The 13640-nt window shown below is 42.6% G+C and overlaps 1 protein-coding gene and 1 non-coding gene across 3 annotated transcripts in view; both read left to right on the top strand.

Annotated features, from left to right (window-relative positions):
• The window catches only part of Adamts18 (ADAM metallopeptidase with thrombospondin type 1 motif 18), a 149490-nt gene extending 147480 nt beyond the window's left edge, over positions 1–2010 (top strand). The window contains exon 22 of one of the 2 annotated variants that reach the window (XM_021170371.1): positions 1697–2010. In XM_021170371.1, coding sequence (XP_021026030.1) covers positions 1697–1812 — 116 coding nt within the window. In that variant the 3' untranslated portion in view covers positions 1813–2010. The remainder of the gene's footprint in view (positions 1–1696) is intronic. The other variant, XM_021170369.2, reaches the window with a different exon arrangement.
• Positions 529–648, top strand: LOC115031843. Its single transcript, XR_003837491.1, has one exon. It is a non-coding gene; the product is annotated as a small nucleolar RNA SNORA40 (small nucleolar RNA).
• Positions 2011–13640: the final 11630 nt, after the last annotated feature.

Below are 13640 nucleotides of genomic sequence, written 5' to 3'. Positions count from 1 at the left end.
TAGGACCATAGTTTCAGTGGCCTATATTATCTTCCAAAACTTCCATTGTGCCAACAGAATAATCTAGAGTATAAATAGAATGATTAAGGCACAGAGATACATGCTACCTAATCTGGGGCATCAGAGGTAGACACATATATAATAATTGAACTCATGTATGTGTGTCGGTATATGTACATACATATACATTAGGCAAATGGAATATACTTGAATCTTCATCTTAATGTCTGACTTGAATCATGAACCTAGTTAGTATATAGCAAACCATGTTTCTGGTGTAGGAATGTCCATTTCAGGGAATTAAACTCCATTCTTCCATATACTGATTTAAAAAAATATTGTTATTGTTATTTCTCTCATATCATTTACTAGCAGGTAAAAGTTATCAACACTGAGTTTAGTGTGTATCTCCAGAAGTCACTGGAAAGAAAATAATATCCCACCTCACTTTTAAACCTAAGTTCCTATACCATATGCTTTAATTTGATTATTTTAGCCGCTGTGGTTAATTTTTCCAAAAAAGAAAAATGTAGACACTCGTATTTCTGTTGAGCTGAGGGACAGGACTTAACAAGTACAAAACTAAATCTTTTGCCACCCAGAGCTTATTGTTCAGTATGAATTTTGAAACATGTGAGGAGCATAATACTCAGGCCAACACAAAGTGACAATTGTGTTCTAAGTCTAAAAATCATTGGTAACTTTAAGAAAAATATTGATCTAGGAACTGCTTTGTGATTGGCACTATCTTAAGTATGGGGAAAGAAACCAGTGAGGAGTCAAGACCAAGATTCTGGTCACAAAGCTTTTGCCTTCTAGAGGACAGATAGAGTTAGCAACCATGCGGTGTTGAAGGTGGGTAACTTGAGTAGAGAAAAGCAAAGAAAAGGGTGAGAACCCTCCCAGCAAGGACAAGTGGTGGACTGGTTTGCTGTGTGGGCAGAGAGAGAGAGAGAGAAGAAACTAACCTGAAATGTTAGGGACAGAATTCCTGGCAGTAAAGGGGACAGTGGTAGTTAAAAGTTCACTGCTGCATCGCTGATCAGCAAAGAGCCTAGTGTGGTTGAGTCTGGAAAGAGAGGAGTAGTTGGAGAGGCAGGGAGGCAGGCTTCAGGTCCTAAAGCTTCAGCCTCCACAGCAATCACCATACCGTGGACGATTTAGGGATGGGAAGACTGGCTCAGGGGAACTGGTTTGTGTCTGAAAGGGATTCCTGGGAAATGGGGAAAGGCATGAAAGGATTCAAGAACCCAGGACTTTCGGCACTGTAGGCGGGTGTGAGTCACAGAGAGAATCCAAGCTGGGGCCCACACCAAAGGAGTCAGGAGAGCTGTGGGTCTTTACTGTATATCCAAAGGCAAGAGGAGAGCAACTAAGAAATGTTCCTGTAGAAGGTACTTCCCTGGGACACTATGTCTGCACTAACTGCCAGGTTATATTCAGACAAGTAGACATGTCCTCCTATTGGGTATGGCTTTTGGTTTTTCTAACACTACCCCCCTTGTTTAAATTTCACTAATTGACACAGTCCCTTTTGGCATCTTAATCCTGCCCTGACAAAGCTCAAACATATCATGGGCAGAACACATGGAGGAACAAGGCAGTGGGCCTACTAGGTCTCTGTTCTGTAGGCCCTCATCTTAATAAGAAGGCCGGAAGCCTTAGCCACTATGCTGAATGCTTTCTGTCCTTTCAGATGACCCATCTTGTGTGGATTTCTTCAGCTGGTGTCACCTGGTCCCTCAGCACGGAGTCTGCAACCACAAATTTTATGGAAAGCAGTGCTGTAGATCATGCACAAGGAAGAGCTGATCTTGGGGTCTCTTCACCCTCCTCAGACCAAGACCTTACCCGTCCATCTCTAGGTCTTCGTATCAAGACTACAAACCACAGAGGAAATCCCATAGGGTTTAAAGAATGGACAGATAGCCACCGGCCTTCTTAGTTGACCCCTGGAAAACACATGGTACTCTAAAGCACTTGACAATGAGAAGCGATGACAAATCTAACTAAGAAAAAAAAAATAGTCTTTGATTTGCACTGTGATTCAGAAGACGAGAGATGGATTGTACTGAGATAAGTCAAGTTTTCATTTTGACAAAGTGTGAACTTCGTTGACTTTGGGACAGGTCTTGTTCCCACATATGTACTCTTGAACATCAAAGGATTCAACAGCAAAGACATCTATTTTTTAACAGTCTTTAAGGTCTCATTCCGGTCAAGGACTGAGACTCAGAGCCATCGCACACAGGGATGGGATTCTGCCTGACAGTTGCTTGGACTCTCTTGTGTCAAACTCTTGACACCAAATGGTGCTCAGTGGGCGCTTGCTGCTGGACTGGCAAGCTTCATCTTACGTTTTTTTATTTTTGTGTGTTGTTGCTTTTTATTTGATTTCAAGTACATTCTGCCTAGAATGAGTCTCCAAGACTGAAATTAACAACTTGAAACATATTCCCAAGTAACATTCTAGAGGCAGGGCCACATGGACTATTTCCATGGAATTCAAGTTCATACGCGAAGGAGGAAAAGTGTCAAATACTGATGATGCCATTCATTCGGCATCAACCTTGTAACTTTTGGTGCTTATTGAATGGGAATTTGGGAGGCAGGGAATGTTCCCTGCTCTTTGAGAAGAAGAACTGGCGACATGTTCACTTTTGGTAAAAATAGGTGCTCACTGGTGAAATAGCATTCTTGAAGGAGGGACAAGCCCACCATTTATAAAGCTCCACACATATTATCGGAACGCTTAGAAAATTAAAGGCTGCCTGCCTGTGGTTTTTTTTTTTTTTTCTCCTTCCAACTGACAAGTTTCAATTTGCCCCAGGACTTGGTCAACAAGGAAAAATAGAATAAAAATAAAATAAAACACAGTGGCTAGAGAAAAATCCATCTGTCTTCTTGCGACATTCATAAATTACAACTCACAGAGATCTTTCCATGAGTAACAGCACTTCACCACGTCTCCGATGAGAGTTTCGATCGTCGGGAGCCAGCTGTTGATGGGCATTAACAAGCTTAAAATTGCTCTCAATTGGAAAAGTACAGTGCTTTTTTGCCAAAACCAAAGCAACTTAAAAGATTGTGACCTCCCCTGTAATTCTTTGAGAAGTGGCTCTACAGGGCTTGTTTATATGATACGATTCTACCCTCCCACCAAACTTCTTTGATGAATGTACACTCAATTTAACTGCTTCTTGAAGGCTTGGTTCAAACAGGGGTTTGCCAGCTCAGCAGAACTAGTGAGACAGTGGTCTGTTAAATTTAACAGCCTTCTTTGTCCCCATCCCAGTGGCAACCATGAGCTCTTGTATGCCATGAAAATGAAGAATAACAGCTTGGCCTTCTTGGATTGGTCTTTCAGTAGCCATTTTGATATGGGGAGAAAAACAAAACAAAACAACCACACTATCATTTCCCTGGCTCTATGAAAAGTGGGAAGTTATTTGACTTTATATAATTATCACTTTATTATTTTATGGGAAAGAATTAATTTATTAATAGCCTATTCTTACATGTTCTGGCCTCTCTTCTCTGAGTAAATGATATTCTGAGGGAAAATGTTGAATTAAAAAAAAACATAGATTATAGAGAAAAAAAGTCAAAATATATGTGTAATATTTAATTATTTTATAAGTTTTATAATAAAGTATTCTGTTTCTTTGTCTTTGAAACTTGTTAAATTTTTGACCAAATCATTGAGAAGTGGGTGGCTTCCGAGTTAATTGTCTAACTGTTGCTGCAGAAGCTCAGCTATATCACTAATGGGCAAGGGAAGAGCTTTAAGAAGGAGTAGGTACCTTTGCGTAGGAGGACATAAACTGTCCACTGCTGATGCATCTAGGGCCAGTCAGACGGCTCTGCAGGTAAAGGCACTCAGTGCCAATCCTGGTGACCAGAGTTCAACCCCAGGAACCCACACCATGGAAGGAAAGAACCGACCCGTGAAAGCGGTCTTCTGACTTCCACACACACACACACATGCTTTGACACATGTGCAGCCCCACAAACGTGGATGAAAAAACATGCGACAAAACATGAGTACCTCAAGGCATGATGCTCTGACCTGTTCTGCTAGGCAGAGCCCATGAACATTTGCTTATGGAAATCACTGATAAAGGATTTTCACAGGATAAAGCCATCAAAGCTACTTCTTATCTGAAAGGCATTCTGAGGAAGTGTGTCAAAATGAAAGGGAGGGGGAGAGAAAGTATTTACAGGATAGGATAAGAAAACAGGAACAAAAAGAAGACATTAAACAGCAGGCATGTTCAAGTTTCCCTAACTTCAGTCATCAGACCCATGAAGACTAAGAACTCTGTGGATAAAGTAAGTCCAAATAATCCGAATCTCCAGCATTTCTCTGAATTTATGACCACACACCAGGCATAGCTCTAAAACATGTTTAAGAGTATTATAGTATGAATTATTGATGTAGAAGAAAATAAAAAGAGGATTAAGAATGGAAAGTGAAAGCAAAAAAAATAAATAAAAATAAAATCCCAGCTACCTTTGTATTTTGGAGTAATAAAGTATGGTTAAGGAGAGATTTGCTTGTACTTCATAGCTGCCAGGTCCTACGCACAAAACTTTTATATATATGGTATCTCATTTAATTACACAACAGCTCGATTAAGGGGATACTATTCATTGTGTTTGAGAGGAAGCATCTGGGATCTGAGAGATCATGTATTTGATCCTGAAGCAAGTGGCCAGCTTGGGATAGGGTCAAGACTCAAACTCAGAGCCCTGAGCGCTCTTCTGTCACAATCCTGGGAGACGTAAAGAAGGCAGGGAACATATAAGCCTCCAAATCGTGGTCCCTAAGATGCATATGAATAAGGTTTCAGTGATAAATGACTTTAATGATGATGAATTATGGGCAGAGCTGGGAATTTAAGATGGGGAATCGGGGTAGAAGGTAACAAATTCCTGCTAAGCCCCTCTTTTCAACAGAGGATACTTGAAGACTTGTTGCATAGTTTAATAACTCTATTCCTTAATAATAGCTTCTCTCTGGGATGATCGTATTTCCTGAGCAATAGCACCAGAGTGTCTGGAGCTTGCAGGTTCCCAGGATCATCAGGATGGAGAGAAGGCTTGCTGGGCTGCTCTTGGCATGGGCTCCGTTCTAATCATTTCTACGGCAGTGAGTGTCATACCAAGAGTGGATTATAGCTTTCAGATCATTGAGCCTACTGCTGTAAATTTCAAAGGGAAATGGTCACTTGTTTACGGGTTTTGTGGCCTTATCTTGAAAACTGTAGAAACAGGGGCTTGGACAGGTTGCTCAGTGGTGAAGAACACAGATGTTCTTGCATAGGCTGCAAGTTTCAGTTTTAAACTCACGTTGGGCAGCTCAAAACCACCTGATTGCAAACTCCATGTGATCTGACATTCTGGTTTTTGCAGCCTGCACTTGAGTGTGGAGAGAGAGAGACAGAGAGACAGAGAGACAGAGAGACAGAGAGACAGAGACACACACACAAATTAAAAACAGTATAATACATGCCAGATGTTTACATGTATTTACAGTATTTACAGGTGTTTACAGTAATGCCATGCCATTCACTGTAGCACTCAAAAGGCAGAAGCTTAAGGAACTAGATCTCAAGTTTGAGGCCATCCTGGTTTACACTGAGTTCCAGGTTGGCCAGGGTTATATAGTAAGACTGTGGCATGATAATGATGGTGGTGGTGGTGGTGGTGAAAGATAGATGATGATAGATAGATAGATAGATAGATAGATGATAGATAGATAGATAGATGATAGATAGATAGATAGATAGATAGATAGATAGATAGATAGATAGATGATTGATAGATATCCTTTAAAAGTACAGGAAGGGATTCTATGCCCTCTCTGTTTTGTCTTATCTTTCCCCTAAGATTTTAATACTTCAAAAACATTGGTGGTCTACACTGGTATTAGATGTTTCTAATGTGATGTGACCAAACGCCTGTCAATAAGCAGCTTATGGGAGGAAGGAATTGTTTCATCGAGAAAGGGGTCTCAGGCCACCAGGGTTGAGAAGGCACAGCAGCAAACAACTCCATTGCGGGCGCTTTCCACATCTCCAGAGGAGAGCAGAGATGACACAGGAAACGGAAGCAGCCTATATACCTCAAAGCTCTTTCTTTTCTTTCTTTTTATTTTTAAATATATTTTATTACGTATTTTCCTCAATTACATTTCCAATGCCATCCCAAAAGTCCCCCATACCCTCCCCCCTCTCCCCCNTTTCCCTACCCNCCCNTTCCCNTTTTTTTTTTTTTTTTTTTTTGGCCCTGGCGTTCCCCTGTACTGGGGCATATAAAGTTTGTGTGTCCAATGGGCCTCTCTTTCCAGTGATGGCCGACTAGGCCATCTTTTGATACATATGCAGCTAGAGTCAAGAGCTCCGGGGTAATCTAGTGACCCACTTCCTCCAGCTAGTTTCCCACCTTCTGAAAACTCCACAGTTTCCCAGAACAGGGCCGCCAGCTGGAGACCGACTGTTCAAACCTCAGCCTGTGAGGAAGAGTTTATACCCAAACCATACCAACCCTGATGCCACTTTACATCAGTCACCCTTGTATGCGTGTGATGGAGACTTCTTCAGGAGAGGCTCTGGACACTTGACTCTCACGCCGGTCACTCAACAGGCACAATCCTGAGTTTCTCATGAGAACACTGAATGTGAACTTACTTTTTCTCCCCAGTTGCAGGAAAATAATTATTTTCTCTGAAGAAAGTGTTTTAAAAGATCAATGTTTTATAACTCATCCATATATATATATATATGGTCAACAACAACAGCAAATAACCTTGGGGGACTGGAGAGATGGCTCAGTGGTTGAGGGCACTTGTTCTTCTAGAGAATCAGAGTTCTGTTCCCAGAACCCACATCTAGTGGCTCACAATCTAAATCAAGCTCCTGGGGATTTCATCTCTCTCTCTCTCCCTCTCCCTCTCCCTCTCCCTCTCCCTCTCCCTCTCCCCTTCCCCTCCCCCCTCCCCCTTCCCTGTTTCTCTGTTTCTGTCTCTCTCTGTCTCTCTCCCCCTCTGCCTCTGTCTCTGTCTGTCTGTCTGTCTCTCTCTCTCTCACACACACACACATACACACAAATACTAAAATATAAAATGTAATGTTGGTGGGGCTAGGGGTGTGGCTCAATGGCAGAGCACTGCATTTTCCTAGCATGTTTGAGGTTCTGTTCATAGCCCAGAAATCAAAACAAAAGCAAAATCCTGATTAACATTTATAGTGCACATTTTAAGTTTAGTTTTAAAAAAAAATTACTTACCAGAGAACTGGCTTACAAATTACTATCTGAAAAAAAAAAATTCTCAGTGAGAATTGAAAGGTTCCATAATTCCTTAAAACCTATGGGGTTCTGTATCTGTGTCAGGATGAATATAGATGAAATATTCTATTGATCATACTGACTGCCAATTTCCACTGTGCAGAGAAAGGCCAAATGATGCCCAGGTTAACTGTCCTTTGTAGATGTTGAGAATCATGTTGTGATTTCTGCCCAACACATTTTTCGTTCTGAGAAAGCACCCAGAGGAATGTTCTGGGTGCGTCCAGATATTTGTTAGTTGTCACAAAGTAATGGCAAGCTGCCTCTTCCCTTCCACGTACCACCATCCTGTGCGAACATCATAAAGTTATCACCGCTGGGCATCTCTAAGTGCCTTTCTATGTTAAGTAGGAAGCATAGCTGAGTTTACAGTCATGTTATTTACTAATTAAAAAGTACTGCAAGCCGGGACTCGAGAGATGGCTCTATGGTTCAGAGCACTGCCTGCTCTTGCAAAGGATCTAGATTGGATTCCCAGCACCCACATGGCAGCTCATGACCAGCTGTAACTCCAGTCCCAGAACATGTGACTTCCTCTTTGGGCCTCTTCAGGTACCGGGCAAGCATGTGGTACACAGGAGTACAGACAAATCACCCATAATTAAAATAAATAAATAAATAAATAAATAAAGCATTGTATGTTGTAATCAACTGTAGTAAGAGATGTGTGAAGTTAAACAGCTATTCTAATACCCTAATGGGGTCGAGAAAAAACCACCACTGTCCAGGAAGCAGCAAGCATCTCTGAGAGTCACTTTTCCTCCATGCCCCTTCTATACCTTTCTTATCTTTCTTCTCATGTGCTTGCCCTTGCTATCAAGGCACCGCTGTGATATACAGGCCAGCAAACTACTTGACCTTGCTTAGTACTGCATCATTGCACTTACACCATGGTAGAAACTCTCTGTAGACAATGCTTGGTGCTCTGCAAGCAAGCATACAACCCCACGGTTCGTAGATAATTAAACTAGTGTGAGAATTGCAAAGAGCAGAGCCTTTGCTGTAAGGAACTACAGTCCCGGGGGAGATGCTCTCTGCGGGCTAACCAGGCTCAGGGGCTATTTCAGATGAGGAAGGACCAAGATATGTGTCTCCCCACTCTTCTTACCTGTTCACATGTCTAGAGTGTAGAAAACCATTGCCCATGTGAATGGACCCTAGCAAGCTCCTAGGAGAGGAGGGGCCCAGCACAGTGTTATTCTGTGCATCAAGGGTAGAGTGACTTCTTTTTTCTGAAAATATGAGTCCTCTTGCTGCTGTCCCTATGCCCTTTAAAAAGCACATTGGACATAGAGCCTCAGAACAATGCTTTCTAACCAACTGGATCCATCTCCATCACCTAAGGGCATTTTAATCCCCCAGTCTCTTTCCAGGCATTGTGTGACTCCTGCAGATGAGCCCGAGAATTCAGAGTTTAAAAGGCTTTCAAGTCTCTCTAAGAAACATTGGTTTTGGAACCACGGGTCCAGGAAAATTAAAAAAAAAAAAAAATGGGACTGTCCTCCCAGTTAGACAAAGGATCCTCCTTGGAACCAGGCCACATGGTACAGCGCCACAGTGGTTAAGCCAGATTTGTCTAATAATACAGTGGCCCTTTGCCTAGTCTCATCTCCTCCAAGTGTATTTCACCTGCACTCAACTGGACAAAGGAAAGACTGACCTGCAGAGAGCAGAATCAACATCCTGGTCTCCCCCCACCCCCACCCCCCCTTCCAGAGGCACTCCAAGTTTGCTGAACGAAGAGCAAAAGTGTGGAGGACAATCGGCCTTTCATCTCAGCCAGGCACCCACAGGCAAGAGCTACAGTGCAGGTGAGAGCCCAGGGAAGAGTAACTATGGAAACAAGGCTCTGGCAAAAGATTCACACAGCCTCAGGTGTGTGTTTATGGACAGAGCTGCAGCCTGAACCCCTGAGATTCAGAATCAAGATAGAACAAAAGGGCGGCTGTCCCCGCCTGCTGCCTGTCATTATGTGCCAAAGAGTGAGTGAGGCATTTTTATGAATAGTGCCAATGCTTGCCTCCCCGACATAGTGCCAGGAACCATCGGCTTGATCTGAGAGAGAGGGAGATGCAGGGGGATCAGGGGAAGAGAGAAAGAAGGACAGAAGGACAGAAGGGAGGAAAGGAGGGAGGGAAGAGGAGAAGGAAGGCAGGAAGACAACCTAGTGGCAGGGAGAAGCTGGAATAGTACTTTTGGGTTGAGTAAAGCATAAACAAGTTCCTGGTCTGAACTGCTCTGGGACTCCGATTCTGTTTTATGGCTACGTTCATTAATTCACAGCTTTCATGTTTTGTACAAGCAGATTGGTTCCAGATACTTAAAAATTAACATGTTGCCTACTTACGCATCTGCGAAGTCCAAACCTAGTAAAGAAAGGATTGTTTCTGTACTCAACAGCCCCACTCCTTTCTTATGACGCCCTTATTGTCCACAGATTTTATTACTTGTGGCCTGGTCTGTCGAGGGGAAAGACATTTCACATGTTCTTGGAGCTGTTATTTGTTCTTCGATTCAAAGTCCCTCTGACATGCACAGTAACGCTCGGTCTTTCTTAGTCTGGTCTGCCTCAACTAACATTATTTTTCCCACATGTCCGCTAACTAGCATACATGTGTTCTTTCAACAAGAGGATTTATTGGCTATCCATGAACAACAACTACAATGTGAGATCCAAACACCAAAAAAGATCTTGTTTCTGACCTGGAGGGACTTAAATGTACAGAATACAGCTGGCCTGGTCGTTAAAAAAAAAATGGCCTGTCATCCCAGCTATCCGGAGACTGAAGCTGGGAACTGAGTTCAAGGATAACTAGGAAAGTTAGGGAATTTAGAAATAGTCATCCTTTACAAACTTTAAAATAGAAATATTCAAAAGGACTGGGACCATGGCTCAGCGGTAGAGCCTAGTAAGCATGCAGTCCTAGTACCAGAAAGTATAGGGTCAGGGGAGGCACAGAGTGACGTTTTCTGCAAACAGACAGTGTTTCAAGGTCACAGATGTTGTTTCAAGGTAACATACATTGTCCCAAAGTCATAGGCATTCTTGAAAGATCATAGACTCATTTATCAAGCCCTTACTTTAAGATCCATCCTACTAACTGGGACCTTGTGCGTATGTTCAGCCTGTTGCTCTCAGGAAACATGCCCGTCTGAATATGCACGTTTATAATAAAAATATGAATATTTTTCACCTCCTTCAAAGATAACAAAACCACAAAACTATAGCGGTAAACAGAATGCCCTACCTGACAGTATATAAACATCTAAAACTAAAGGAATTTTAGGGAATTGTTCTCCCATTTCACAGACCTAGAAACCAAGAGCCAAACTTTTTAGAGTCTTTCTTAAAATTATCCAGTAAACTGATGAGATTAAATCAGATCGAGTGACCTTTCAGGGATACTCTCATTTGATTGTATTCTGAAGTATTTTTTTCAGTGTTTACTTGGCAGGGAAGTGCTTATTAACATTAAGGACAACTTAATAAGGAGTAGGAGTCAAACAGAAATCTAGTAAGAAACACCCCTGAATTTATTTAACACATGGGACTGATTAAGTCAAGTTTCCCTCTAAAAAGACCCTGTTACCATTAAAAAGCCATAAGGATGACCTTGCAATAGTAGCAATTCAGCCTGTTTCCTTTATAACGGTCTGGTATGTCAAAGAGCTTATCTATTGTGTGTCCCAGAGACATGAGTTAAGGGCAATTGGTTCAGTGCTTCAAAACTGTGAAATATGCCAAAACCACTCAACCTACTTTAACTAGGTAGACTAAGAATGTGCATGCTATCTTTCAATAGAATAAGTTAGAGAGAGAGAATGTTCTAGAAGGAAATATTGGCTTCCGCGCGTGCAGCCTTATTTCGTCTCTGTGTCCTCAGAGCCGTAACATTCTATTGCATTTTCACAGGCTCAGTGTCACGTTGTCATAACAACCAGGTCACACTCATGAAGCCTTGGTCGCATAGCCTTATAACCATAAAATCTCCAGTGAAAAATGTATGCTACCACATTGTGGGACTAAAGGACAAAAAAATGTAAAGATGTCTAAGTCCCATCCTGCTCAGGGCTCATCTTTAGATGTGAATCTGCTGAGCCAGGACCGGGCATAGGTAAAGCTGACTTCTGGGAAAAAAAGCCTCCGTGTTCTGTTCTCATCTGAGGATCCCATTACTGTGAAGTCGTTTATGTAACAAAGGAAATAATGAACAGCATGCAAGGCTAATCTGTAGAACTGAGGGAATTGCTTTAGACTACATGCCTGCTAAAGGGTTAATACTCAGAATTTATATGAGGAATTCATACAACTTAATAGCAAAAAAGAAAACTCTGGATTGCAAATGAGTAAAGGACAGAGACATTCCTCGGTGGAAGACAAACAAATGGCAAAGGATAAACAAAAACACATTCAACATGACGGACCCATCAGGGAAATAAATGCCCATGAAAACTTCCTTGAGATGCCACCTTACACCTGTCATAATAGCTGTCCACAAAGGGCAAAAGGCGGGAAGTGTTTGGGACTATGTGGAGAAAGGAGTCCTCGCTGTCAGAGGAAATGGGAACTGATAGTCATTGTGGAAAACAGTGTGTAAATCTCTCTAGGAATTAAGCAATAGAACTACCAGATAGATGATCAGCCATGCTCAATCTGGGTGCACACCCAAAGGGAATTCAACCAGTGTGTTCACTGAAGCATCCTTCATATGGCAATACCATAGAAGCAACTCATTTGGAGACTGAGGTGTAAACGGGATAGACTCGGGCACGCGTGTGCGTGCGTGAGTGGGCACGCGCGCACACACACACACACACACACACACACACACACACACACGCGCGCGCACACACACACACACACACACGCGCGCACACACACACGCGCGCGCACACACACTCGCATACACACACACACACACAAGTTAATGATATCACGTGCTTAAAATGTGCTAAGATGGAAGGTGGAAAGTATCTCCACATCAGAAGAGGAAGGAAGGGCAGGGGAGCTTGTAAGGTGGTAAGTATGCTAACGGTCAGAATAATCATTTAACAACACATTCATCACCCCACTGTATGCGTTACATGCATACAAGTCCTACAATTCCTGTTTGTCAATATTACCTTAGTAGAGCTGAAAAGGAAAAAAAAAAATATGTATATATATATGGTTTTAAAGCTCCTCAGGAAAAGGGCGATAAGCAGATTCATTCATGGTCAAGATTTTATGAGGCTGAAGCCCCAGGTCATCTGCTCCCCAGCTGCCAGCTTTCTGGCACAGGTGCCTGTCTGGCTCCACAAGCGGCTAAGCTGGCAGCCGAAGAGTCGCCAGCTGCCAGCCTCCTCTTCGCTTCATAGCGGGAGGAAGTTGGTTCCTGTATGACAATTTATTACGCCCTCACGGGGTGGGCACTTTTCAATGTCTTTTCCAGGGTCACAGTTGTGCGAGCACACTTCCCAACTGAACTGCAGCCAGCCTCAGTAATGGGAACAGGAAACCCCCTTTGGCAGGGGCCAGAGCTCTTGTGTTCTGTTCAAATGTAGTCACCCAGGTAGAGGTCTCAGAGGGAGATACAGCCTGCAATTCTCAATAGATCAATTGTTCCCACCTACCGCCCCTCTACAGAGTCCGGAAGACATGAAATAGGATTTGAGGCAAGATGAATGTGCTGCCGCTCTGTCCTGTCTATCTGGAAGGCACACTCCCGGGATTGTCTGCGAGCACAATGCGCCTTTCAGAAGCACCTTGGAAAGTATTGCATTCCCCGAGGATTCTGGTTTAAGAGTTGGGTGTCTCGCTGTCCCTCCTTGGACAAAGTGGCAGGAAGATTTAGCAGTAATCTAGATAATCTTATCAACCCAGATCATTCAGGTTTGGTTTAACTGCTCCTAAGTGTAGTCCTTCCCAAAAAAACTACCAGCTAGCTCAATTGCCGTTTGAAGAGAAAAGTGAACCGACATTTATTGAGCCACAGACCCCTGCCAAATAGGGCTCGGGGATGTTAATCTGCACTTTTTTTTCTCTTTCTAATTTTCACATGGAATCTCTTATTGTCCTTTCTACTCTTTCAAGGGAGGGGAACTAAGCTTCATTAAAGTTAGATAACTAAGATCACACAACTGAAAAAACAATGATAAGAGGTCTAAGGTGGGGTCTGCCGTGGGGTTTTTTGCCCTTGTGGGGGTTTTGTTTGTTTGTTTGTGAGCTGTTGGTTTTTTCTGTTTTGTTTTTTCTTTATTTTATTTTATTTCATTTTGATGGCACTGTAGTGAACTAAGGGCCTTGCACA

This window comes from Mus caroli, chromosome 8, assembly GCF_900094665.2.
Source record: "Mus caroli chromosome 8, CAROLI_EIJ_v1.1, whole genome shotgun sequence".
Lineage (NCBI taxonomy): Eukaryota > Metazoa > Chordata > Mammalia > Rodentia > Muridae > Mus > Mus caroli.
This window is presented reverse-complemented; position numbering and strand designations above follow the sequence as displayed.